General features: G+C 38.5%; 1 protein-coding gene across 6 annotated transcripts in view; it reads right to left on the bottom strand.

Moving 5' to 3' along the window:
- ZMYM2 (zinc finger MYM-type containing 2) overlaps positions 1–23,830 on the bottom strand; it is an 87,528-nt gene that overhangs the window by 61,400 nt on the left and 2,298 nt on the right. For 2 of the 6 annotated variants that reach the window (XM_018071198.2, XM_029960844.1), the window contains exons 2-4: positions 23,619–23,676; positions 5,332–5,447; positions 3,239–4,098 (exon numbers count right to left, since the gene is read on the bottom strand). In XM_018071198.2, the coding sequence (XP_017926687.1) occupies positions 3,239–4,088 (850 nt within the window). In that variant the 5' untranslated portion in view covers positions 4,089–4,098; positions 5,332–5,447; positions 23,619–23,676. The remainder of the gene's footprint in view (positions 1–3,238; positions 4,099–5,331; positions 5,448–23,618; positions 23,677–23,830) is intronic. The other 4 variants (XM_029960843.1, XM_029960840.1, XM_029960841.1 and 1 more) reach the window with 4 other exon arrangements.

The raw sequence follows: 23,830 nt of genomic DNA, 5'->3' as shown, positions 1-23,830 counted from the left end.
TAAACATGAATTAAAACTGAATAAAAACAATTTTGCATTACAAAAAACATTTATACAAATTCTCAACAGTATGTCTGTTATACCAAATAGTGTCACAGCACTTGGGACTTACAGCTTTGAATGTCTTACTGCAGTAATTCAGAGTATTCCTGGACTGTTATTACAACTGGTATTAATACCCAAATATAAGAAAGATGATTTTAAATTCTATGACTTCAGATAACAAAACCCTCAATCTACAGATGTCAGTAACCGACTATACCTCCTTCTTAAGGAACATTATCTTAGTCCATAATTGTTCATTAAGAAGAAGGCATCCTTTCCTCATATTATTTTCTGAAGTCCTTTCTTTCCCCAAAGGTTTTATTAACAACATACTCTGATGTGTTACTTTAAAATTCATTTTAGGGACAAAGTTCCAAGAACCCTTGTTAGTGAAACAAACAACAGACATTCATTAGCAGGTAAAAGATAATTTTCTGGTGTGACTTTGTAGCTGTCAAGGATGTCCTAATTCTCAGACATGTAAGACAAGTTAGGAATTCAGCCATTGTAATGCTTGAGGGTAAAGAGAAGAGCTGGAATAAAGAGGTGAGGGGAAGAGGAAAAGGTCACAAAACAAAACACATTTCTCTTTAAAGAGGCTTACTTTGGAAAGCATGAGTATCGTTACTGACAAACTAAGACAAGCTACCACAGTGCTTAAAGTTAAAATTCACTTGAGTGCCCTCTTCAACCTTTTCTATACATCTACTACTTCAGATATATATACCACCTTAACACCTCGAAGTATTTTGAGATTCTCCACCTTTCTCACAGATTTCAAGTGAAAGCACTTTGTCTCTCTTATCAGGAATGCACAGCATGTGCAGTAGAGTTATATCTGCTTGTAATTCCAGTAGTGCTCAACTGCAACTCATGAAAACTGGAGTTTGCTGGACTCGTTTGGGTTTGAAACTTTCACCATGACTTTCTAGTACCTCATTAAGACTACTTCAATTATTCCTTAGTTTTTAAGGCTTCAAATGGTCATCCCTGACATTTTGTCGCATTTCTTCTTCCACAAACACACCAAAAGAAAATATTCATTTTTATATTGTGCCTTATTTTCACATCTCACTTCTCAACCATGTTACCTCCTACGCTATAGAATCTCTGCAAAGATCTGTAAAATCTGGTTTTCATGTCCTTGAACTGAGAAGGTGTATCACACTTCCTTTGTTGATTGCTGATGAGTTTCCATGCCTCACTGCCTTATGTCTTCATCCTTCAGGTTCCTACCTGCAATACTTTATTGGCCAAGTTTATGAGGCTATACAGTTTCACGTTCAACTTCTTACCACAATGGTTTTTCAGGTTGTTCCCATTCTTTCTTATTCATTCCTGCTCTAAACTGCTATAAAATTATTCCTTATTCTCATTTGTACCATTTATTTCCAGAGCCATCTTGCAAAAATGACATCTTTTAAACAAGCTGAAAGAAATGTGTCATTACAACTTGGGACAGAGGTGGGGAAGAACATAGTACTGAAGTTTTACAGAGGTACACAGTTCAAAACATTTGCATTAATAACCTGGTTCAGATCAGGGCAATTCTGAAATGCATTCTCAATTTAGGTGTTGGCTCTGTTTCTGAAGCATTTTTGAAGCACAAAAACTATTGAGAGAAACAAAACCTAAGTTCCAGTCCAAAGCATGTGAAACTCATCTACATGGACTTCTGTTCATCTACCTGGACTTCTCCAAGATCTTTGACGTGGTCCCCCACAACATTCTTCTGCTAAATTAGAGACATACAGATTTGACGGACAAGGAATTGGCTGGATAACTGCATCCAAAGAATCACAGTTAATGGCTCAATGTCCAAGTAGAAACCAGTAACAAGCTGTGTCCCTCTGGGGTCCATACTGGGACTGATACTATTTAGTAACTTCACCAACAGCACAGACAGTGAGATTAAGCACACCCTCAGCAGATTTACTGCAGACACCAAGCTGAGTGGTGCAGCTGATAAACCAGAAGGATAGGATGCCATGCAGAGGGACCTCGACAGCCTTGAGGAATGAGCCCATGTGAACATCATAAAGCTCAACAAGACCGAGTGCAAGGTCTTTCCATCAGGGTAAGCCTCAATATCAATACAAACTGGGGGCTGAATGGATTGAAGGCAGGCCTGCAGAGAAGGACCTGGGAACACTGGTAGATGAAAAACTGAACGTGAGCCACCAGGGTGCTTCCAGGTGATTCTGTCCCACTTCTCTGCTCTGGTGAGACCCCACCTAGAGTATTGCATCCAGCTCTGGGGTCCCCTGTACAAGACAGAAATGAGCCTGTTAAAGCAGGTAGAGGAGGAACATAAAAAGTGACAGAAGGCTGGAACACTGCTCCTGTGAAGAAAGGTAAAGAGTTTGGAGTTGCTCAGTCTGGAAAAGAGAAGACTGTGGAGACCCTATTGCAGCCTTTCAACATATAAAGGGGGCTTATAAAAAAAGATGGAGACTTTTTAACAAGCCCTGTAGTAACAGGGCAAGAGGCAATGCCTTTAAATTGAAAGAGGGTAGGTTTACATTGGACATGTGGAAAAAATTTTTTACATGAAGGTGGCAAGATGGCAAGACACTGGAATGGGTTACCCAGAGAAGCTGTGGATGGCCCATCCCTGAAAAGTGTTCAAGGTCAGGTTGGATGGGACTTTAAACAACCTCATCCAGTGAATGATGTCCCTGCCCATGGCAGGGTGGTTGGATTAGGTGATCTTTATATGTCCCTTCCAACCCAAACCACTCTATCAAATGTACTGCAATGCTTACTGAGGACATTAGGTTCTAAATTAATGCATTACACAGAAGTTTTGCTGTTACGCACCTGCTGCTTCATATACAGTGGAGGTACTTAGCCAAGAGGAACAGACTAACACTGAACCTGAAGAAATCTTCCAAACCACATATATAATCATAAAATTATTTAGGTTGGAAAACACACTTAAGGATCATCAAGTCCAACCATAACCCAGCACTGCCAAGTCCACCACTAGACCATGTCCCAAGCATCAGATCTATACCTTTTTTAAATACCTCCAGGGCAGGAGACTCAACAAGCTTCCTTGGGCAGCCTGTTCAGTACTGGATAAAAGACTAAGCAGTGACACTGCTAAAATACTTTAATCAAATATTCTATAAATCAAATATTTCACAATTTATTTTCAGCTTTTAAGGAAACATTCAAAATTGCAACTTACCAGGATTATGATGAGTCACAGATTCCCCATTTTGAAATACATCTCCAGCCACATTCATTCTACCAGGATTGAAAGGTCCTACACCAGTCTTGGTCTGTGAAGTCAAAGATGGGGTGTATGTTTGCAAATTAACACCAAAATTACTTGACTGCAGTCCGTTAGATACATCTCCCAAGCTGGCATTCTGCAGTGACGTTACATGTGTAATCATTAAGTTCATGTCATGCCCTTCAGTATTTTCTAAATGACCGTCACTGACAGACCTCAAAGCACCTGTTTCTAATGTAGTAACATTAGCAATCTGAATTTCAGAGTCTGGTTCTGTGGTTATACCACTATTATCTATTCCTGAATTTACCTTACTTCTTGAAAAACTGGAAGCTGAGAATTCCATTTCGTTGGTTCTATTTTTACACTCTGGAAGTCTTCGTTCATTAAAACTGGAAGCATTCTTCTCTTGTCCTTGATTTGTTTCAATGTCTTCTTCATCGTCTATAATAATAGTTTCACTTATACTCCCCTTTTGAGAATTTAAGTCTTTTGGAGGAGAAAGCATCTTGCAATCATTCCCTTGAAGTTCTTCATTTTTGGATGATGTAAATGCAGTGTTCCTTTGATCTGCCACCAGTGACGTAGAATTTTGCGGAGGTTGTATAGGTTCAATAAAAACTACATCATCATCATCTTCTATAGGCGAGTTTTGGAATTTATTAGGTCTAGAAACTAAAGAACTCTGTGGCCCTCCAAATGTATTTCCTACATTTGCAAGACCTGCTGCCATGGTGGTATTCCCTAGCAGACTAGGAGTATATTCAGACAGGTCTAATCCTCCCAGAGGACTTGTGTCCATTCCAGATCTGCTGTTTGAAGAAAAACGAAGCAAGAAAAACCACATCAAATTTCAGAGTAAGATACAACTTAACAACAACAGTTATTAAAAATAACTACAGAATTAATAGTTCCAACTTTTACTTTATTTTTCCTGAGATAATGTAAAGACAAAACCAAAGTTTTTCTATGCTTTTCTTTGAATGTCTTAACATTCACTTATTTTCTAATCCTATACTAGCAAAAAAATACTGCCATAACTAACATTTCACACACAATAGCTAAACATCGTTATGTTTAGCAATACATACATAGGAATAAAATTTTTGATGGAATTTATTACATTATCCTGATATCTCAGTCCCTTTCCCACACCACATGAGCACAAAATGAGCCTTTAACACTGCTTTTGCTAGACCGCAAAGCATGATCAAAAGTCAGACATGCAGAAAGAAAATCTGAATTCCTACTGAATTTCATTCCTATTAGAAATGTTACAGTTTCAATATAAATACAATTAGATGATAAAAGGCTGAAGTACATATCCAAGTGCCTAGCAAAAAAAAAAAAAAAAAAAGGCAACATCTTTCTTTATATTAACAACTTTGAAATTGAACTGATTTTCCTCCAACTACACACTGCCAAAGGTCCTTAGGTAGCCCCAAGACAAATGGAACAAGGAAGGGATATACGAAACCATTGCACATGACAGGAATAGACACATTATTGAGCAGCAGAAAGTGGATAGCAACCGTTCATTTGTAGCCACTACCACTGGTAGCTCATTTGAAGTCCACGACTCACTAAGTCATGTTCTACTGCAACTTTCAGTAACTTCCTCTCTTTTAACAGCAAGTGATGCTTATTCAGGCTCCTTCCTAACAGCTACTTTGCCTGGAGGGTTTTGTTTGCCTTTAGTAATTGCTCAGTTTGGGGAATCTGTTCTTCATAACTGTCAATTCTACCATGAATTAAAAAAAAATTATAAAAGTCAAGCCGGATATAATTGAAGCTAAAGGACCTGAGATCACTCTAAAAAACATCTGTATTAAAAATCAGTAAGTTAAATTGTACTTGATTTATACGACAAGAAAAATACAGACATACTTGTGTTATAATTTGGGTATGTCTTGGAGTATACACTGATGTGTGTCATCACTATGCTTTTGTGAAAGGCTAGAAGTAGCTTTCTGTGCTTTTTAATAAAATCTTTATGCAGGAAAGCAAATACAAGAAGAAGAAATGCCCTGCTCATCAATACTTACCCATCCAGAAATCCACTGCAATCTGTTTACCTTAATAAGTTGCTCCAAGTGCTTTTATTTCCTGTGGGGAAACTGCTCTTGCACCAATTTGCTGCCTTTCACAAAAGTAGTGTGTTCTGAAAAAGGGTTAAAACAAATATTAGCTATTCAAAATGGTTTCTTCATCTCAAGCCTCATCTACCAACTATGTTCCTTAAACTGACTTCCTTCTAAACTTATAGTTGAAGTTAAAACCCGACTTTCAGTACTATCATCCTACAAAGTTAAAGAGAACAAGAGCCTCTTCAATTATTGCTGTGAGTCAAGCAGCAACAGGACTGTTAGAGATTTTCTACTCTCACATCACACTTTGAGAATCCTTTGTTTGATGCTTTATAGACAGAGAGAAAAACTACCATGTTTGGTAAAAGACAGACAGACATAACTGCAATTAAGTAATCAAACGCTAGAATTAAGAAGTATATCTCTAATACAGGATTAAGGAAATAAATGGTTCAAGTAAACTGAGAATAAAAAATCTGAGCAGTTACATTTCTTTCCTTTCTATTGGGTCAACCTCCTTGCTGCTTGCAGGACAATATACTATGCTAAAATTAAGATATAAAAGGAAAATTATAGAACATACATTATAAATCTGGCCTACAACGCAATATAAACCTTGCATTGCTAATAATTTTCAGGCTGTATATATGCACTGCAGTGATGCTTAGCACAAATTCAGGCATCCATAGCTTATATTAACACATATGATTATTCACATGAGACTGAAAATGTTCAAAGTTCAAGCCACTATTTATTCTCCAGGTTTTATAATAGTCATTAGGCTTCCCAGAGTTGGCAGCATTTTTAAAAGAAAGAGTATCAACTTGTGTAGTTATCTACTGTTTGGACAGCCCTTAAAATCCCCGGACAGTAAAAATGCCCAGAGGAATAAAGCTCAAATACTCTTCTACACATTTACAACATTATACAAGCCCTCTTGTCCATTAGCTGAGCAGGAGCAGGGAGGGCAGGAAAGCTGTGAACCCGATTAATCCAAAAGAGAGGCGACCACCTTTTAATTCCTTCCTATGTTAGCCTTACAGCCAAATACCATTATGTAATAGCATTTGAACTGCAATAAAGGTAACATTGAATTGGAATGAAAGAGGTTTTCTTACAAAAAATTGCATTATCAATGCAGTTGGCTTGTACCTCCCTGGAAATCAGTCAGTTACACTGAAGATTAATTTAATCCAATATTCTCTTTCAGGTATCTTACTTTTTCCCTCTAGGGCTGAGTAATTTAAAGTTAGATTTTCCTGCATCTCAGCTTTTGTTGAAAAGAATTAATTCAATTCTTAGTTTCACAGGTTTATTTCATGTATTTTCTTTCTCTACAAGGACAAAAGCATCACAGGCACATAAAGCTTTTAATAAGGTTTTAAATACACCTGAACAGATAGGAGTGAAGAAAAAAATGAGACTATGCCAAGAGTATACTTCAGGCCTGACTCAAACATTTGCTATTCCTATTTTTACAAATCCTTAGCAGAAAGACAGACTTGGTCTGTATTACAGTACACACACATAATATGTAGCCAAGTTAAGATCCAAAACATGTATATTTTTGCCTAAACCTAATTCTTTTTCTGCAAAGCTCTTAGAAAGGTTTTAAATACCTGTATTGTTAGATATTACAAAAATAAAAAAAGTTTGTGTGCTTAAGTGTTACTGCATTTATCATAAGCCAAATCTGCATATATTTCCTTGCAAATAGTTCCTTCCTCTGCAACAAAATTACCCATAAAATCAGAATTATTTTTCAAAAAATGTGCAAAATCAGGTAGCTTACTTTCTAAATGTGCTAGTAGCAAGGAGAAACACAAAAACCACAAAGCCAATGCCACAGTCAGTATTTCTAAATTAAAAACTACCAAAAAAAAGAACGATTTAGAGAGTGAAAAAGAGGAGGTTTAGAATGGGAAACTAGGAAAAAACTCACACCTTACAACTGGCAACTGCAAAAGATGCTTAACAACAGAAATACAACTATTAGAACCTGTAAGATTGATTAGACTGATCACTGAATGAGCGGGTGAGATTTTGGAAGAAAAACAAACAAAAACCAACAAAACCACCAAGTAGTGAGACCTGGTCTGCAGAAAATGCATGTTCAGTACTGCTGCAGAATAAGCACAAGGCTTTCTGCTGCTGCACAGGCAGCAAAATTTCATCTAGACAGAAACAGAGGCACTGCCAATATACAACAGCCCTTCCTGAACTATGCCTTGTACGTCCCTCTTAAATTAGGCTACATCACTCACCTGTACAAGTCTTTATGCTGAAATAATTTACAACCCCACTGCTATATTCAAGGCTTAATTTCTCAAATAAATAAAAGGCAAAATGCAGGCTCTTGTTTAGAAGGATGGCAACTGCTACAGCTCTTAAGACAGTCAGCCAGGTAACACTCAGGTCAAGTCTTAACTCCATTGCTGAATGATAACAATTAAATATATCATGAATTGCAGAAATTGAGGTGGGGTGTATGACTACCTAAAAAAAAAAAAAATCAACTCCACTTTAACAAAAGCAGAAACTGGAATTTAAATGCCTTTACCAAGTGCCATTAGTAACACCCAGAATGAAGGTGGCAGAAGAGCACAGTCATGGTTATGTACACTTGGAGCAAGGATACAAAAATCAAAAGGAATCACTGAAATCCAGCTTAAACTACAGTTCCACCAATATAGAGCACTTGAAAAAGACATCCAAAGTAGGACCAGCATGTATAACTGCTTCCATAAAAAGGTTGTAAGCCTAAAAATAAAAAAAGAAAACCTCGAAGACTACTTTCAAGATAATACATAACTCAGACATCTTCAAATGTGAACAGATGAATAAAATTTAGGAGACAGTATTACACTAAGATACAAATACAGGAACAAGAAGAAAGGGACTCATTTGCCCCAGCAAAAGAACACTACTTTCTCCAAGGAAAGCACAGGATCGTAACCAAATTATTTACCTCAACAGGTACTGTGCTACATTTAAATTCCACATCCAAACTAGCAGAAACAGCATATCAATGGTGTACTATCAGTCGCTTCCATTCAGTGGTGACAGGACATGTGAGATAATGGGAACAGCAAAGCCAGAACTGAAGATTTCAGCTACCGTTGTACAGACCACGGGAAGAGGGCAAACGGCAGATCCAAAAAATGGGAAAAAAACCCAACCCCCCAAAACCCCAAACCAACTCATTATTGAACCACGGGGACAAATTTTTACAGCACAGCCAACTGCAACCAGTTAGAAGACAAAACAGAAGACAGAAGGAAAAACAACTCCCCGTCTAACTCTGAGCCATAGTTCACATATGTTCAACATGTAATTACCCAGACAGCACTCCTGAAAGCGTATTTAAATTCCCAGGGGAATAAAAAAAAAATTAAAAATAAAAAAAACTCATTACTTCAACATCTGACTTCAGAAAGGAGAACAACCTAAGCACAAGGAACAGAAATGGAGCAGCTAGAACAAAAAGCTCAAGAGCACAAAGGCGTTTTAAAAAACTCACTGTTTTAAGTATACAACCAGTCTAAAAAGACCCCAAAAACACTATAAAGACTGTTATCAGGAAGTCTCTGACCTGCAAAGATGCTGGAATTGTACTGGGGGAGTATATTTCATATACATTTGCCCTATTTACCTTTTGCTAGATGTGGTTAAAGACAGGCTACTGAGCTATGTCAGAGCAACAGTTTGTCTAAAATGCCAATTCTTGTCAATTTTACAAACAGTAAAATTTTCCTAAAGAATACTCAAGAAGCCTGAACCACTGCTGAAAACACAGAATAAACTCTTTGCATTGATGTTCAGTAAGGAAAAGATCAGGAAAGACTATATCTTAAACTCTCTTTCTAGGGGTCAGGCCAGAGAAAAAAATGTCACAAAGTGCTAACACCAGAGGATTTTAGAACAAATCACTAGGGCCACGTGGCAGTCACTTAAGATTTCTAAAGACAGGAAGCAATTTTTTATTTCAGTATCTGCAATCAATTACTTAAGCAGAATGTGAGAACAATTAGCCAGACTACAATCCTATTTCTATCAGTAGATTAACTAATAGAAACTACAGCTGAATAAATTAAAAAAAAGGAGAAGGGAACTAACATAGCTTTTGCAAAGCAAAGGTAACATCTCACAGGACTACTGCAGACATCTTTTGAAGGGTTCACATACCAACCCTGATTAAACCGGTATACACCACATAAGTCTTCCCAAAGGCATTCAAACACTGTCCTCACTGGACTGCAGTGGAAACTATCTATAATAAAGATTTGAGAAAGGGTTCTCTGGGGGATTAGTAATTATTTAAAGAGAAAAATATCATGTCTTGTTTGCTGTCATCACAATAAAGCAAAGTTACCAGAAGGGTTCCAAAATAAAATTACATAGGTCAACATACATAAGTCAACCAAAAGAGACAGTGATTCCCAATGTGAGTGCTTCCTAATTACACAGACTTATTCACAGCAGCTGAAAACAGAAACTGATTGTAAAAAACTACAAAAGGATATCACAGTGCTGAATGCTTGGACAGTGTCACAGGCAAAATTACTAGTGATAAACACAAGGTAATGAACAGGGAGCAAAGGGCAACTACAGACATAACAATTTAAGATCCAAGTTGCAATTCTCTCACTCTTTCAAATCAAAGGTACTCAATCATCAACAACCAAAGAGGAAAAACAAAATAAAAGAACAATCATGAACAAAACAGAATATATTTGTCACTATATAAAAAACATAGTTCACCAGCATCTTGCTTATCATGAGAAGTTCAGGTCAGTCCCTTTTCAGAGAAAGGGAAAAAACAGACAAGTTCCACAAACAATTTATACTAAAGGAAAAGACTTGTAATTGAAAGAAAAACAACAGAACATGCTAAATCTGCAAGAATAAAAAAAAAAATACATAGAAGATAGAGTTGCCCAGTGTCCTATAAGAACAAAAAGGTGCCCTGTGAAATAATTTAGTAGCTTTAATAATCTATTACGAATGAAAATCTTTTCTTCTTAAGTATGAGAGTTACTGCTGTAGAAGGCTACGGAGGCTAGAAATGCAACTAGTTTAGACAGGGATTGGGCAAACATGAAATAAATGCACTGATGACTTAAACAGAGTGGTCCAAAGGCAACTCTACAATTCTTAGCCAGCCAGCTCAAAAACAGAACACACCTACAGAAAATATCAGGCTATAACTGAAAAGCTTCAATTCCTAGACATCACTGTTGCAAACAAGCTACTGAATTGGTTATTAATTGAGTACAGCTATTACTATAACCTAGTAGAGGAATAATCTTCTTTTGCATAATGTATGCAAAAGAAATATCACTAGTCTCATGGAAGCTCTACCCACTTACCCAAAATCTGAATTTTGGACTATGGCTGTCAGGTTGACTTCAGTGGGAGAATGGGTGCCAACATTTTGGCAAAAATATTGAGGTTAGAGACTAATCTGGACATATCTTGATTTTTTTGTGAGGCTCCACGGTTCTAATGATCAGCTCCTGACCCTGACACTTCTTCGACCATAGCATCATTTAATTCCTTAATTCACCTACTTCCAGAAGTTCCCATCCTTATTACAGAAAGTCACTTCTTACCACCTTTTTGAAAGTCTGATGATTAAAAACTCAGTAAAGACTATCTGTAAAGCAGTCATCAAGAAACTGTATAGCTTCATAGTATGTTGCATGTCTTGCTACAACTCTGAACATTCATTCCCTAGCCAACCAGATGTAATCCACATATCACAGCTTTCTTGGGGTACGAAACACCAACCCAGTGGTTGACTGAATATATGTCACAGTTGACTCCAAACGCAAAGTAAACCACTCCAATTAAAAACACCTTGAAGTAGCACTTGTTCACTGCAACTGAGGCAAACTAGTAGCCCAACTATACCCACACATAAGAACTGAAAAGTGCTAGAAAAACATAACACAAGTAGTCCAACATTTTTAAAGGGTTGTAATTTAAGCCAGCTTTAAGTTAAATCTAAATCTACTGCAGTCCAGTCTCAATTTGGGTATAGTGAATGATATATACTGGGTATGGACAGACTCCTAGCTCTGCAAATATCAGAAAAAAAGCAGTTGCAGGGCCCTTTTGGGTCACCAGATATAAAACTCTTACCACAGGCAACCACACAATAAAACAATTTTTAAACATTCTTACTACAAACATGCAGCAATTTTAGTTGCTGGGGGGGAGGAGGGGTGGTAGAGGTTGGGTGTTGTTTTCATTTGTGGTTTTTTCCTCCTTATATCCTTCCTGAGGGATATCTAGTCATCAGCCTTAGCATTTTATGCTCAGATAGGCCTTGGCTACATTGTGGCTCTGATTTACTGTTAACTTTTACATCTCTTAACAAAGGTTTTAACACTTCTGCTTACTTATGCTATCATATGGCACAGCTGTTTCTGCAACCACACACATAACCAGACAAAAGTTGATCCAGCTGACAGAGACTTTCCTGCTGGAATCCTTTCCAGCCAGGTCAGTTCCCCAAAACAAACATTTCTGTGCAAGAACACTACAGTTGTGCCTGAACATAACAAGGTTGGTGCCACTGAAGCCCCGAACTTCAGCACAGAAATGCTTTTAGCAGACAGCAAAGCCATGACAAGTCGACAGCCACAGACTGAACTGCACTACCCTGACAGCAACTACTGTGTAGAACACTGCAAAGCGCATGTGCCAACTGACAATGAAGCAAACAGTGACGGACTGAATATTAAACCACATCAGACTGAATTTTAAAACACATATATATCCACTTGTCACAATCAGTAGGGTATCTGAAATGTGCAAGACTTTAAGCAAACTGAAGATATTATGTTAATGCCACAATGACCCAACTATTTGATCAGTCTGCCAGCTTCACACACAAATCATGCGAGTTCAACACAAATACTTGCATACTTCGGGCTAAACTCAAGTGCAAGTATTCACAACACCAAAATAAAACAAGGGTCTTTCTTAAACTATTATACAAGTTAATTAAAGACTCTGAATAACATTTAACATAAATCTATCAGTGTATTTATATTGCTGGTTTTTCAGAACACAGTATCCTGTTCCTGAAAGCTCTTACCTAAGTTTAGGTTCACAAATCTAATTTATCTATTCTGAGCACCATCATTACAAAAGTCTGATACCTCATTACTTCAATCTTGAGACACTACTCCAGAATTTATTTTCCAGTAGGTTTGGACTTGCTTCAAATTTCATTCTTTCCTCAGATTTTCAAAGAAGTTATACGGATTGAAGAAATTAGCTTACTAAAAGTCATTATTTAACACCTAAAATGTGTTTGTCACACAGATTTCAGAGAATTCAATAGAAAAGCATATGCAAAGACCTGTAATCCAGCAGAGACAGCAAGGAAGAACAGTAAACGGGAAAGATCTACATAGTGAAAGAAATGTTTTGAAGCAGTTGAGTCGGTAAATTTTGGTTTTATTCACAAGAGAAACTATTTACACGCAACTAAAGCTTACAAACTCAGGTATCTTCTGAGCATCTCAACTGCACTGCAGCCACCAGTGTTACATATGAATGCTGACAGTTGGTTTCCAGCTGATGCTTCCAGGAACATTTGAATAACTTTACTTAACACAGCCTCTTCCTTGAGTGTTCCTACTAAACAAGTGCTAAGAAATGCTCCCTTGTATGCACTAACAGAATTAAAGTTCAGGGTTAACCTCAAACTTGATTCTGTGCAAGGGTATCCAAACCAAGCACCCATCATTCTCAAGATTACTCATCAGAGAATAAGCAATACTTAGCATGGGAATTAAGGACCAATCAAAATCATAACATTGACTGACAGTGTAACTAAGTTTTAGGGCAGCCTTACTGACTTGTATCTCCCCCTGTACACACACTTCCAATGTATTTCATGGTTGTTTAATCATGAAAAGATGCTGATCAGCAAGAACACAGCACCATTGCTAGCCTTAAAAACCATTATGTGTAAAGCAGTAGAGAGTAAATTTTATCTCTCTAATACTCAAGCAGCAAGATGCTGCTTAAGGATATCCTTATTATAAATGGAATAGAAAGGTGAAACAAGACAAAGAAATAAAGGACCCACAGAGGAAGTTATATCCAAATGCTTATCTATTACCTATATCCAAAGGCATATCTATTTCCAGAAAAATAGGCAACACTAGACCACAGCAACAGACTTGAAAGATAACCTAAGTGGAAAGGGAGTACAGTAGCAGTAGAGCAACACCATGCTAAAGATATGAAAACAGGAAAGGGGCAAGTAAAATCCTGAAAAATAAATAGTAGAAAGTGGCATTAATATAGCATGCAAAGAAGTCAAATTCTCATTTGATGTATCTCAACTTTAAAAAATATAACATTTAATTGGAAAAACATAAATACTGAATGGCCAGATGAGAAACAGACCTCAGAACAGCAAAATTATTTAGATGTCTGGCCTGGGCAATAGAATACAGACCCTGACAAACGTCAGTGGGTCACAGCACATATTTCAAAAACATGCCTTATTCTTGTTCCCCAGGGAGCAATGAAGATTAATTGAGAATTCAAATCTATGCTAGCTTTTGCTAGCATTTCAGGAGCACCAAATACACACAAATAGCACACAATCTTTCAAATTTGCCAAGTTACAAGACATTGGGGGTACAGTCAATCATATATAAACAAATAAAATCTGAAAAAACAGCCAGAGATAAGAATTTTCCAATATTTGATTATCATGGTTATTCAGGATCTCCCTTGTTGCTACTTATGCCCATTATGCGCCATTCTATCCATAGGCATCGCTGAGAAGAGCCTGGTTTTCTCTGCTCCATATTTTCCCACTAATTAGTTGAAGACAGCAGTAACCTGCCCCTCCAGCCTTCTCTTTAGACTGAATACACCCATCCCTCTCAGTTTTTCCTTCTCTGTAATGTGTTCCAGCCCTCTAAGCTGGTGGCCTTACACTGAGCTCACTTCACTATATCTGTATCTTCACTAGAGCAGAGTCTAACCAAAATTGGACTAAACACTGTAGATGGGTTTTCCCAAGTATCAAACAGTAGTGAACAATCACTTCCCCTAAACTGCTGGCTAAAGTCTTGCTTAACTCAATAATCAATAATTGATCACATTCACCCTGCAAGGGTGCACTATTCACGTTCAACTTGCTGTCCAACAAGACTAGTCAAAGCTGCCTTCTATCTCATTTCCAAACATTTTGGAAATGAGGACGCTTTTCTAATTGTCAACGTGGACTTTTAATGCTATTCATTAGTGCTGCTTCTTATTTGGTTGGGGTTTTTTAATTTTTAACTAATATTCAGTCTATATTTATATACGTACAGCCCATGAAACAAGCAGATTTGCAGGATAATCGCCATGCCTAGAGGCACTTCACTTCTCAGTGCCTGTGGCACAAATCCTTTTTACTAATGCTTCTAAAATACTTTCTTTTTACTTTTCCTGTGCTTAGAAAGAGGAAAAACTGTCATGCCACAGAGTTCATAAATGAACAAGTTTGTAGGTAGACCATTTTTCTTGCCTTTTACAATAACTAACATCAACTAATAGTCTCAACAATATTTTTCAGCCCTGAGAAATAATCAAATATTGGCTAACAATCAATTTTGGGCCTGGTATGGACATTAATACAACTTACTTGCAGTGATTACTATTGAATGCATCTAGTGATTCAGAAAACTGAATTTAAAAGAGTAGGTGAATATTATGCTATATGTAAAAGGGAAACCCATGCAGACCACGGTCAAGTAAACAGCCAATGAAGCTACAGTGCAACAAAGGAAAGAAAAACTTATCACCACAAACTAAAAAAGGAAGGGGAAGAAAATAAAAACAGCCACAAAACAGTTCAAGTTCTATGCTGGGAAGTGGGATCCAAGGCAAGAATAGATACGGTCAGCAAGGCAAGTATGATAGGTTTTCACAGCTGCACTGGCTGGCTGCAAGTTACATTATGCAATCAAGACTCCAGGTTATCAAACTATTTTTAAAACGTAAAAAGGTAGTTTTATTTTTAAGTAAGATGCATATTGTACTTGCTAAGGCTGCAAATCACATGCAGTCTAGGACAGGACTACTCTGGTTTTGAATTCCTATTCCTATCTCCCACTTTCTCCAACACAACTCTTTCTGCCTTTCTCCATAGCTGTTTATGGGTCATAACAGCAAGTCCATCATGGGAGCTAACACGGTGGAAAGCTGAAACATAAAAAACAGAGTAAATGCCCTACACCTACATAGCTCTTCACCTCCAAATTTCACTGTAATGATTCATGGAGTTAAATTCACTTCCAAAGTTTGAAAAAAAAAAAAAAATGTTTAAAAAGCCAGAAAGGGCCAGTGTTGGTACAAAGAGAAGACAACAATGACCAATGACAAACCTAAATTAGGCTGGTTTAAATGGCCAAGCAACCAAGGATATATACTTTAAATTTAAACTCATGAAAAATACACTATACAGTATTTCTTCTAAGCCAATATTTTGTCTTTTGAGTCCAAATCAGCAATCAGAAGTGTATTCCAAGCCTTTAAAAAAAATAATCTATTATAAACTTTTCTAGAGGGGAGCTTTTCAAATCCTCTTTAAACTTTCACCTAAAAAGAAGAAAGTGACTCCTGAAGAAGTTACTCCAACTCCTAGTTATTGTACCCACTGAGAGGTCACCACACTGTTTGTTCCCTGTCGGATTTTGTACTGTTTAGGCAATAATCGATGCTCAGAAAGTAAGCCTTTAACACTGGGGAGTGATGGGGGAGTGGGAAAAGCTCACCCTATATGTTATTGGGTGCATAGTCTCGCCTAGACCAGGATTAAGTCACAGCCTAATCAATTATCTTTTAATTGAGGAATAGACTGAGTTTTTGAAGTCTATTAAGAGAAATCATAGTTTCCACTCCTTCTTCAGTCATTCTTGTAGGTTCTCTCCAAAATTTACGGTTCTTCTCAATTATTAGAAAATGCTGGGCTTAGTTCACATCATATCTACTGTACTATACATAATATTAGTCACACCATCTCAGTATTTCTATTTGTTAATTCTTTGGATAGAAGTATATATGTAATAATGGTCAAACACAGTGACAATGGCAATAGCACCAACATATATCCAACATTTGCATCCGATAAAAAACAAACAACCTTTGCTGTGCTCTCTATTTTCCATCACTTCTAAATTGCAATTATTTTTTCATTATATGTATTACAAAGATCTTCTTACCTGGCCTCTCTAGATACTACTTGGCTTCTTTAATGAGGCACCACTGACCAGAACATCATGTCATTTTCTGAATGAACATTTTTTTCAAAAATAACGTAACTACCATCACAAGCAAAATTACAGCTACTACTACTACTAAACAAAAACCCAACCACGCACACAGAAATACTAGTTATAAATTCAAAAGACATCTGGAAATTCTTCCAGCTTAATAAGAATTCTTAAACATATTCAGATTGGTATATTAATGACCAATTGTTGCTCAAACACCATGATGAAATTATTTCAGGTGTAAGAGAACAGTAGGTCTTCTTCCCCTATCCACAAACACATACATATAAAAAAAACCAACACAAAAAAATTATACCACACCCATAGATTACAACTCTTATCACAGACTCTCAGAAGCTAAAGCTATAGACTACATTATGCTAGCCACTGTGCAAACACATAGTAAGACTGTTCAAAGAGCAAACAACCTAAACATAAGGGGCAACAGATGGAGAGAGACAAAAATGAGAATACAAGGAAACAGCACCACCATAAACAATGGTTAGAATTAATTCTTGTTCTAAGGATGGTATGTTTAAGTCCCAGGGTGACAGGAAAGGTAGTGGTTTGGTTTTGTTTTAAAGCCAGCTTCTTTTGCATTAACAGGCTGCAACTGTTTGTAAGGGGGCACATAAAGAACTTCTCCAAGCACGAGGAGCACCACAGGAGAACGAACGAAATTGTTTAACTGCTCATGATGTCACTTCCTAACGTGTACTTATAATCTCATTAACAATGACAACAAAAGATAGATAGTATCCTTCACAGTTAATTCCAAGCTGTTTGTTTTACAGCCATAAAATACAAGATGCAAAAAGACTAGACAGTCAAAAAAGAAGATTGGGAAAGCATTCTGGTTTAGGATTTTGAATCTGTATCAACAGAGCAGGATCATTATTTTTACCACACCTATTAAGAAAAATTGTTACCACGCAATACAGAAATCAAAAGTATGGTATGTCATTTGATTTATTAACACAACTAACAAACACTTAATTGTCTATTAACAGTTAAGAGACCACTTACTATGTGGGAAAAATCTGCAGCCTGTTAGAAGAGTAGTGTGTGCTATGTTTAAAACAAGGGCTGGATTATGATCTTAAACCAAAGATCTCATGACAATGCTGTCTACAAGTGACAGAGAGCAGAGAGTTTTCCTTTTGGGAAGGAAGGATTGCCTTTGCAAAAACAGCCTTAGCTAAAGGTCAGACATCCACAAAGAGAAGTCAAAAGCACACACAGAGATCTAGCTAGTATAGAAGGCAACAAGTTTGGAAGAGAGAGAGACTTGAAGGTCATCCATAGAGGGATGACAGCTGAGTTTATGAATGAGATGAACAAAATAACTTCTAGAGAAATTTGATGTAGTACTAGGGGTAAACACCAAGCCGGAGGGATCTTACACAGATCTAAAGAAAAGGAACTCTGGAAAGAAGCAAGGTTTTCATCAAGGTTAAACTTTCAAGGAGGGAAGAAAACAAAATGCAAAAGAAAGAAAGGCACAGTTGCCTCACAAGTGGTCTTTTGTTTAAAGTTCTATATGGTTATATTGCACAGAAGAGCCTTAAGGAATACAAGATGCCAATACAGTTCCAACAGAAGTCTGCAGGAGGAAAACAAACAGGTCCATGTTTCTAGGACTGACTATGAGCCATAACAGCCCTCAGTTAGAAAATCATGCACATAGTAAAATCTGGCATAATCCACTGGCAAAATCTGGCAAAATCTTCCAATGCCATCTTTCACAACAAAAGATTAGAGGAAACTGCATGGAGAAACTAATACAAACTCTTCCATAATACCACTGACTTTTCCCAATGATCTGCTTTCTTTCCTGGCCCCCCAGAAGTTACATCGGTGAGCTATGGAGCAAGTATCCAAGCAGCTGCTGTCCTATCAGTGTGTGCCCAAGGGTATATCACCACTTTGTACCATGTTACACAGGGAGAAAGGTGGAACTGAGAGGCCACTCTGCTTAGCATGTGTCAGTCTTGAAACTGAAGAGTAAGGACCATGCCTCAATAGACTTCTATACAGCATTAGGTACCTAAATTTAGGTACTACAGCTTTCGAAGTTACAGTGATGCTAACCAAAGGATACTGATAAGTCTCATAAGGGTCAAGGGAACTGTACATTAAGGTTCATAAACCTTTAAAGTACAGAGTGCCCAATTCATTTATTTTAGGTAAAGAAGTAACGTGTTATGTGTTCCTTTTTAGAGACCTAAACCCACCATTTCTGCACAACAGCAAGCATCATTAAGTAGTCTCATCTCAGACAAACTTAAACAAAGCAAACAAAAAACCCATCACAATCCTCTTGTGCTACTGACACTCAGTATGGTCGGCTAGAGCACTGTTAATGCCCGAGTATGCTTCAAACCAGTACTGCAGCTACTCTGTTCAGACCACTGAACACCTGCTTCTGAGGCCCTGCCTCTGTGATGAATCCCTGCCACCCCCATAAGGTTATACTCCAATAGTTGATGGTGGAAGGGGCAGAAGTAAGTTATGGTGAATCTAGTTCCAAAAAAGTTTAAGAAACATGGACAAAAACAAAGCACTTAAGCATTAGGACAAACTTACAAAGTGCAAATGCCCTCTGAACACAGAGCAATTTGAAAAACACTTTGGTGGCAATCATGTCACTGAAAACACTCAGCTGACCACAAAAATTATTAATCTCTGTAGATTATGTTGGACAAGTAAAATCTGAATTTGCCACCTGTATTACAATCATTGATTGAAATAATTCTGTTCTGACAGTAAACTGCAGTAAGAAAACAACTTTCATCATTGACATGTCCAATCCATGACATACCTCAGTGGACACCTATGATCTAACCTAAAGGACAGTCACTGATCTCATCTATGGCAATTGTGGATGTTTTCATCCATGAATATATAATCAAATTTGTTGTGTGTCTGTGTGCCCTATTGAACTCTAGTGGCATTGAGTTTCACAGAATAAATATGGTTATTGTCTTAAAATTGGTAATTTCTGGAAGTTCACAGAAGACAAAAACTCAAATTGTCAAAACAATTTAAGTATAAAAAAGTGGCATTGAAATCATAGAATCATTTAGGTTGGAAAAGACATTTAAGATCATTGCATCCAACCATTAACCCGGCACCATCATATTCACCACTAAACCATGTCCCCGAGTGCCACGTCTACACATCTTTTAATTACCTCCGGGGATGGTGACTCCACCATTTCCCTGGGTTGTCTGTTCTGATGCTTGACAACTCTTTACATGAAGAAACTTTTCCTAATATCCAACCTACACTTCCCCTGGCACAACTTGAGGCCATTTACTCTTGTCCTGTCACTTGTTACCTGGGAGAAGAGACCAACCCTCACCTGGATACAACCTCCTCTCAGGTTGTAGAGAGCAATAATGTCCCCCCTGAGCCTCCTTTTCTCCAGGATAAACAACCCCAGCTCCCTCAGCCACTCCTCATAAGACTTATGCTCCAGACCATTCACCACCTTTGTTGCCCTTCTCTGGTCACACTCCAGCATCTCAATGTCTTCTTTGCACTGAGGATGAACACAGGATTCAAGGTGCAGCCTCACCAGTGCTGAGTACAAGGGGACAATCACTTCCTTAAGAGTCCTGCTGGTCACCCTATTGATGATAAAAGCCAGGATGCCACGGGCCTTCCTGGCCACCTGGGCACACTGCTGGCTCATGTTCAGTCAAGCCTACCAGAGTGGCAAAGAATGCTCCTTAGCCATCTCAGTGAGGGCAAGGGACGGAGATCCACATGAGAGCAAAGACACAAAGCTTGTTGATGCATTACAAACCACAGAAACACCCAAGAACGGTCCCACAGAAATTAAGGCCTCTCCCAAAACAGGTGGCAGGATGAATAGCGCAACTCAAGCGCATCTACACCAAAACACACAGCATTGGCAACAAACAGGAGGAGCTGGAAGCCACTGTGCAGCTGGAAAACTATGACACAAAATCAATATAGTCAAAGTGCTAACTGAAGAAGCCATACCATTCAACTGCATTCCAGAAGTCTCACACTGCTCCCTTCTACCTAAAATTTCTCTTAGAAGTACAAAACACTATGTTAATACTAGCATTCAAATAGAGCAGATCGTTCATATATCAAGTTAGCATCTACTGCCAGCCATATCTGCCAGCAGCACACAGGGTAGGCCACATGTATGGAAGAAAAGCTAAATTTCTTCTGAACTGTAATCTCTCAGAAACCCAGTTATTCACATAGAACAGTTACCTAGTAAGATTAAATCACTGAAACAAAGTTAAAAAGAAGTTGCAAAGAAAGTGCTTTCAACTATGGAGTTAAATGTAGCAATGTCAGCAGACACAGAATTCCTGCAGCATACTGGGATTTAAGAGCCTCATGAGGCAACTATTACCTCCAACTTCTCATAGGGAACACCTTACTAGTCTTTTGAACTCCTCTGAACTTCAAATTTCAATCCTTTTCCACAGATAGGTTGAATTCATTGTTATTTGTAATAGAAAAGAGAAACAGTTCTCCACAAAAAGTGATTTTTTCCATTGGTAACAATTCTTGATATAAATTCTTCACAGAACTCCTCTTTCTGCTTTTGTTGCAGGGTGTATTAATTGGCTGCAAACTCAAACAATGTGACTGAACTTCAGTAATTCTGTATTTAGTCCTCAAAACCAAAAGGAAAACTTCTGTAACAACACAAGACTGTTCATGATGATTCTGGACCAAAAAAAAAACCAAACCCCAAACCCAACCAAACAACCTCAGCAAAAATCTGAAAGAGTTTGTACCAGTTTTGGTCCCACATCCCTCTGCATATTTGAACAAGCTCTACAAAAGACAAAGAAACTTGCTTTCCCTTTTTCACTGGCACTTTTACATTCTTGTTGATGCAAATTCCTCCTTGCATGTTATTCCAGGATAAGCAACAGTAGAATGCAATCATATATTTGGGGTCAAAGAGGATTAATAACAATAATAAAAAGCAAATGTAGTAGAGAATAAAGCAAATGTATTGCTCTAATTAAGACAGTCTTTTATTAAAACAAGTTATTTAGTTTAACCACCTAATCATGTGGCTGAGGAGTTTGGTTCCTACAGCTGAATTTGCAACACTAAGCACCAAAAGTGTTCCAACACACAACAGCATGGTCCTACGACATGCCATAAGAAGGCTGTACCACCATCATCACAGTTGGAGAAGGACAACGTGCCATCTACTAGGACACTTTCGCGCAAGAAGTTTACTGAGTCTTAGTAAGGTTTGTTGAATCTTAGCTGTACAGCTGTTCTTGGCAGTATTCTCATCTTTTCATAGGCAGCCACACAAAGCTTCAATAATTTTCAAACTAGCTCCAGTACACAAAAGCCTTTTTCACTCCCAACACAACAGCCTCCCTACTTCCAAAGCATTATTAGCCTTGATCACTCTCAGAAGTAACTTTTTTTGACATGAAGAAGCATCAGAAAAAGCGGAATAGCTGTTAGACTGGAATACATAATGAATCAGAAGTAAAATTAAATGGTAGCCTTACATCCAGGATATGGTAAGAGTTAAAACATTACCATTAAAATTTTTATATTGCAGTAGGAAGTCAAGGTTTAGAATACACCACTCTATTAATGATAACAGGCCATGTAAATTCTTTGGGAGTCTTTCATGTGGTTGGTAATTTTAGATGCTTAAAATAAATCCAGATCTAATACCTTCCTCCTAAGTAATGAGGTTTTGCATCGAACCACTCATTCTTTGTATGTGTAAGCCACCAAAAAGTGACAAAGAAAGTTGCAAGCTTTGCAAATCTGGGAAATCTACCACATACAATGGCGAAGAAATAAAGAAAAAAAAATAATTCAAGATACAAATGGTGGGAAAGACTGCAATACCTGAATCTGTGCTGTACCCAAGCAAGGGAGTCGGAGTGAAAGACAGGCGCTGCCTTTTTGTTTTGTTCTCGGGCTGCGAGGTCCCCACCGGAGCTGCAGGGCCGCTGCACCACCCACAGCCGCCTCTAGTGGCACAGCCCGCGCACCGCGTCCCCGTTCGGGCGCTCCCGAACCTCTCTATTCGTGCGCCCTCCACCTTACTTGCTCCTTCACTGCACTACTCTGCAATTTCAGAATCCCCCGTGCAGCAAAAAAATAACCCCATTATTAAAAAGGGCAGAACCTAGAGTCAAATTACATCCCAGTCCTGCTGATAGGGTCTGGCAACCAGGCACTCCTTAGCCAACCCAACAGAGATCACAACCTGCTCTGAAAATCCCACACAGACAAAACACCAAAAATGCTCGCTTATTGAGAAACTGTGGGTTTCCCCAGCGTTCTCCAGCTTTTTGGGGAAGAGGCAAAGCAGACAGCTCAGAAGCCCTACCAAAGAGAACAAACTGTGACTGACACCCAACAAAACCAACCAGGCAAATCTGGGGGTGTAGAGAACAAGTCTGAATGCACAAAAGAGACACGATGGAGTGCGCTTCACAAATTGTGGGGTGATTTTATACCTCTCACGCCTCTTCTTAGCTTCAAGATGTTATGCAGGAATGGGATTGGAGAAACGGGGGAAAAAATTCAAGATGGCTGAAGGTGTCTTGTCCGGATTTTCATGCACGCTCTAGAACTCTAGAGGGCACTCGAAATATGCCCTCGTCCTCCTCCCTCCTGAGCCGGGTAACGTGAGCGGCGGCAGCAGCCCGTCGTCTGCTTGCCGGAGTTGGTATTGCAGGAGCGATGTCTGCAGCAGCAGCGCCAACCCCGTGGAGGCGCCGCCTCACAGCCATTACTGGGGCTTCGCCCCAGGGCAGCAGCTGCTGGACCCAAGAATTTCCCCACCCAATCCTGGAGGCACCTCCTTCCACCCCTGCCCCCGGGGGAATAAGGGGGATGTGGATCAAGCCCTCCCTAAGCAGGGCTAGCAAAGGCAGAAATAGATACACAAATAGCACTCACAATGGAGCTCCCTCTCCTTGTTGGTCTCTGCCAAGGCTGCACCAAACTGGGCTGGAGCCTAAGGGAAAGACACGGGGTTAACACAGGGCAGGGAAGATTAGGCAGCGCCCCCAAGCAGCGTTTCCTTCGCCTGGCCAGGGCAGGTACCGCCTGCATCACTCACCACTTCCCTTTAATCCCAACCCTTAAAATAAATAAATAAATAAATAAAT

Source organism: Manacus vitellinus, unplaced genomic scaffold (assembly GCF_001715985.3).
Source record: "Manacus vitellinus isolate BGI_N305 unplaced genomic scaffold, ASM171598v3 scaffold_2_pilon, whole genome shotgun sequence".
NCBI lineage: Eukaryota > Metazoa > Chordata > Aves > Passeriformes > Pipridae > Manacus > Manacus vitellinus.
The sequence above is the reverse complement of the archived record's forward strand: the minus strand, read 5'-3'. Positions and strand labels throughout refer to the sequence as shown.